Raw genomic sequence first — 3,183 nt, 5'->3', positions numbered from 1 at the left:
CTCTAGTTTTAGAAAATATATAGTCCCTAGTAATAGAAGCTGGGTAATTTCTGCATCTTAAATAGCGTTCGATGCTGGCCATAATTGCTCTTAACGTTTTTGGTTCATATTCGCTTCCATCTGCTTTTCGGACAACCATGAAAAAACTTGATAAATAATTGTCGAGTTCATCCGGTGGTATCCTCTCCGGGTTACGGCTTTCATTTAAAGATTTCAAATACGAACTTAACGTTCTCATATCTGTGTCTGTTTTTCTTTGAGTGTGTTTGTTTTCCATGTGAAAATTAAAAGAGGAGGAACAGCCGTCTTCTCCTTCCGAGGAGGCAGAGTTCGTTGCTGCCGTACAAACAACTTGCAGAGCATCGAGATGACTTTGCATATCAATATCTTGATCTTCTGCTTGATTTTGATCGTCATCGTGTTCTTCTTCTTCTTCTTCAAGGTGGTCATCTTCAACACCACACATGTTTTCTTCGTCAGTCTCCACTTCGTCGTCCTCTCGCCGTTGTTGTTGTGAATGATTATTATTATTATTATTATTACTACTGTGTTTAGGTGTTGAAGACGCACAGCTTCTTTTATCTGTTGTCGCCGTTGTAGTTGTATTTGTATCGTTCCCATTTGGTTGTTGAACGTCTTCCTCCAGATCCACCACAGCTACAGAAGCTGTTTCGTTATGATGCGAGGATGTTGGTGGAGGTAAATCGGCATTAGTACTGGAGTCCGCCATCTTGTGCCTCTGATCGGAAGTACCAAGTGGCGCTAGTAAACAATGGTCAGAACAGGGGGACGTAACTCTTAAGAACACACTTTCGATTACTTCCCTTCATCTCAGCTGTTATTCCATTGATATCGACACAATTAATTAATATTACATCAGTTAATAAAACCACTGCGCAATATGCGATATCAAGCACAGACGAGAATAATCAGTACAGGAGATATTTGATGACTCGATTTGATTAGCTGTTTATTAGATAATGTTTGCGTCTAGCATAACAATCCGAATATACGAGGAAGCCTTATGAAAACAAGTGTCTGTCTGTCTATTTAATTGTTCTCAGAATAATTCCTGAATTCCTTCCTTGACTTCCAAGATTAATCCATAAAGAAGAGACTGGTCAACGACCTGGTGAAAAAGGGCCGGGTTTTCACCAGAATTCTAATTATAGATTGGTAGACAGACGACGGAAGCTTTCATTTTTGCAGACGATATTGTTTTGTTTTTGTAGTTTCAACAGACAAAATGATAGAGAAGAAACAGAATTTCTTTACATCAGGCTTCAAGGAAACACAAATTCCAAATTAAATGGTAAGCAGGGAAGTTAAAGAAATCTTTCAGTAATATTTATTTCAAATTTTGGCACAAGGCCAGTAATTCCAGAGGAGTTTCTAAATTGATCAGACCAACCCCAGTATCCATCTGGTACTGGTACTTATATTATTGACCCTCAAAAGGATGAAAGGCAAAGTCGACTTCGGCGGAATTTGAACTTAGAATGTAAAGATACATGAAATTCCACGAAGCATTTTGTCCAGTATGTTAACAATTCTTCCAGCTCGCTGCCTTAAATATCCCTGTAACATTAGTTTCAAATTTTGGCACAAGGCCAGCAATTTGTGGGGAGGTGTAAGTCGATTACTTTGACCCCAGTGCTCAACTGGTATTTATTTTATCGACCCCAAGAGGATGAAAGGTGGAGCCAACCCCAGTGGAATTTGAACTCAGAAGCATTTTGCAAAGTGTACTAATGATTCTGCCAGATGGCTGCCTTAATTGTCTCCATAATATTCCCAGATATGATCAGAAGATGCCATCATCCTAAAGAAGGTGACACAGGAACAGACTTTTATTGGAAATGAAATACCATTCTTTAATTTCCTGATATTTTCTATTTCAATTATATATTTCCTGATAAGTTTAGCAGTTTTGGGAGGTCTGAAAGTAGTCGGGTGCTTATTCTCAGACAAGTTCAAATAGTTGCAACAGAGTGGACATTGCTAAAAGCATTGAAGGACCTGGTGGTGGCGACAGTGGTGCCAGCAGCAGGGGTGGCAGTGATGGAGGTGGTGGTGGCAGCAGAGATGGTGACTGTGGTGGTGATGGTGCCAGTGGGGATAAACCAGGAAACAAATTAAGTTTGAACAGAACCTATAAGAGTGGGGCTCTGTCTATGTATTAATCCAGGGCTCAATAAACATCTGAAAGACCCCTTTCCTCCACTTTGAATTTTTTGTGATAACCTGTCTCTGATGACTCTAGGGAATCATGTGCCTCCAGGGAACTCAAAAGTAGTCTTGTTTCACCTTTAAAATTTCTCAAAGAGGCCCTGAGTCAAAACATCCTTTGGAACTGTCTTGGGTAAACCACAACCCATGGAACTGTCTAAATGGCACGACAATGAATATTAACCTTGGTTTTTTTTTGGGGGGGGGGTTGTAGTGTGGACTATCTGATGATGAACCGTGCCTCATGTGGCCCATTTCAAGGTTACCCATTCCTGCTTCAGAAGGTCAGTGATGTTCAGGTTTTACACATCAACTGCCATGAGAGTAGTTATCAGCACCAATAAAACATAAGGATCCATTCCTACAATAGCACACAAACTGAATAAATCCTACCAAAGATGGTTCCATGACATTCCAAACAATATTCTTTTTTTATATTTTACCATTTTCCAGTCGGTGGGAATTGAGCTTCAATTAAGACATTCACAGATCTCCAGGAATGGTGAGATAGATGTTTTCTTTATTCTTTTATCTTTTGTTTGTTACAGTCATTGGATTGTGGCCATGCTGGGGCACGGACTTGAAGAATTGTTGAGTCAAATAGATCCACACTTTCGCTTAATATTTCTTAACCTGGGACTTACTCTGTCATTCCCTATTGCTGAACCGCTAGAATATGAGGACATAAGCACCTCAACATCGTTTGTCAAGCAGTATGTGGGACAAACAGATACACACACAAATAAATACATATGCATTTTGGGCTTCTTTCAGTTTCCATCAACCAAATTCACTCACAAGGTTCTGGTTGTCCTAAGGCTATAGTAGAAGACACTTGCCCAAGGTGCCATGCTGTAGGACTGAACCCGAAAGCATGTGGTTGGGAAGCAAAGTTCTTACCACACAGCCATGCCTGTGCCTATGCGCATACTATATATATATATATATATATAT

General features: G+C 39.9%; 2 protein-coding genes across 2 annotated transcripts in view; one reads left to right on the top strand and one right to left on the bottom strand.

The window, feature by feature from the left end:
- LOC106876650 (uncharacterized protein DDB_G0292642-like) overlaps positions 1-730 on the bottom strand; it is a 7,089-nt gene extending 6,359 nt beyond the window's left edge. The window contains exon 1 of the mRNA XM_014925266.1: positions 96-730. Within this exon, the coding sequence (XP_014780752.1) occupies positions 96-730 (635 nt within the window). The remainder of the gene's footprint in view (positions 1-95) is intronic.
- Positions 731-2,444: 1,714 nt separating this feature from the next.
- The window catches only part of LOC106876654 (START domain-containing protein 10-like), a 57,338-nt gene continuing 56,599 nt past the window's right edge, over positions 2,445-3,183 (top strand). The window contains exon 1 of the mRNA XM_014925273.2: positions 2,445-2,731. Within this exon, the coding sequence (XP_014780759.1) occupies positions 2,729-2,731 (3 nt within the window). The 5' untranslated portion in view covers positions 2,445-2,728. The remainder of the gene's footprint in view (positions 2,732-3,183) is intronic.

The sequence above is a fragment of the Octopus bimaculoides genome, chromosome 15, assembly GCF_001194135.2.
Source record: "Octopus bimaculoides isolate UCB-OBI-ISO-001 chromosome 15, ASM119413v2, whole genome shotgun sequence".
NCBI lineage: Eukaryota > Metazoa > Mollusca > Cephalopoda > Octopoda > Octopodidae > Octopus > Octopus bimaculoides.
The sequence above is the reverse complement of the archived record's forward strand: the minus strand, read 5'-3'. Positions and strand labels throughout refer to the sequence as shown.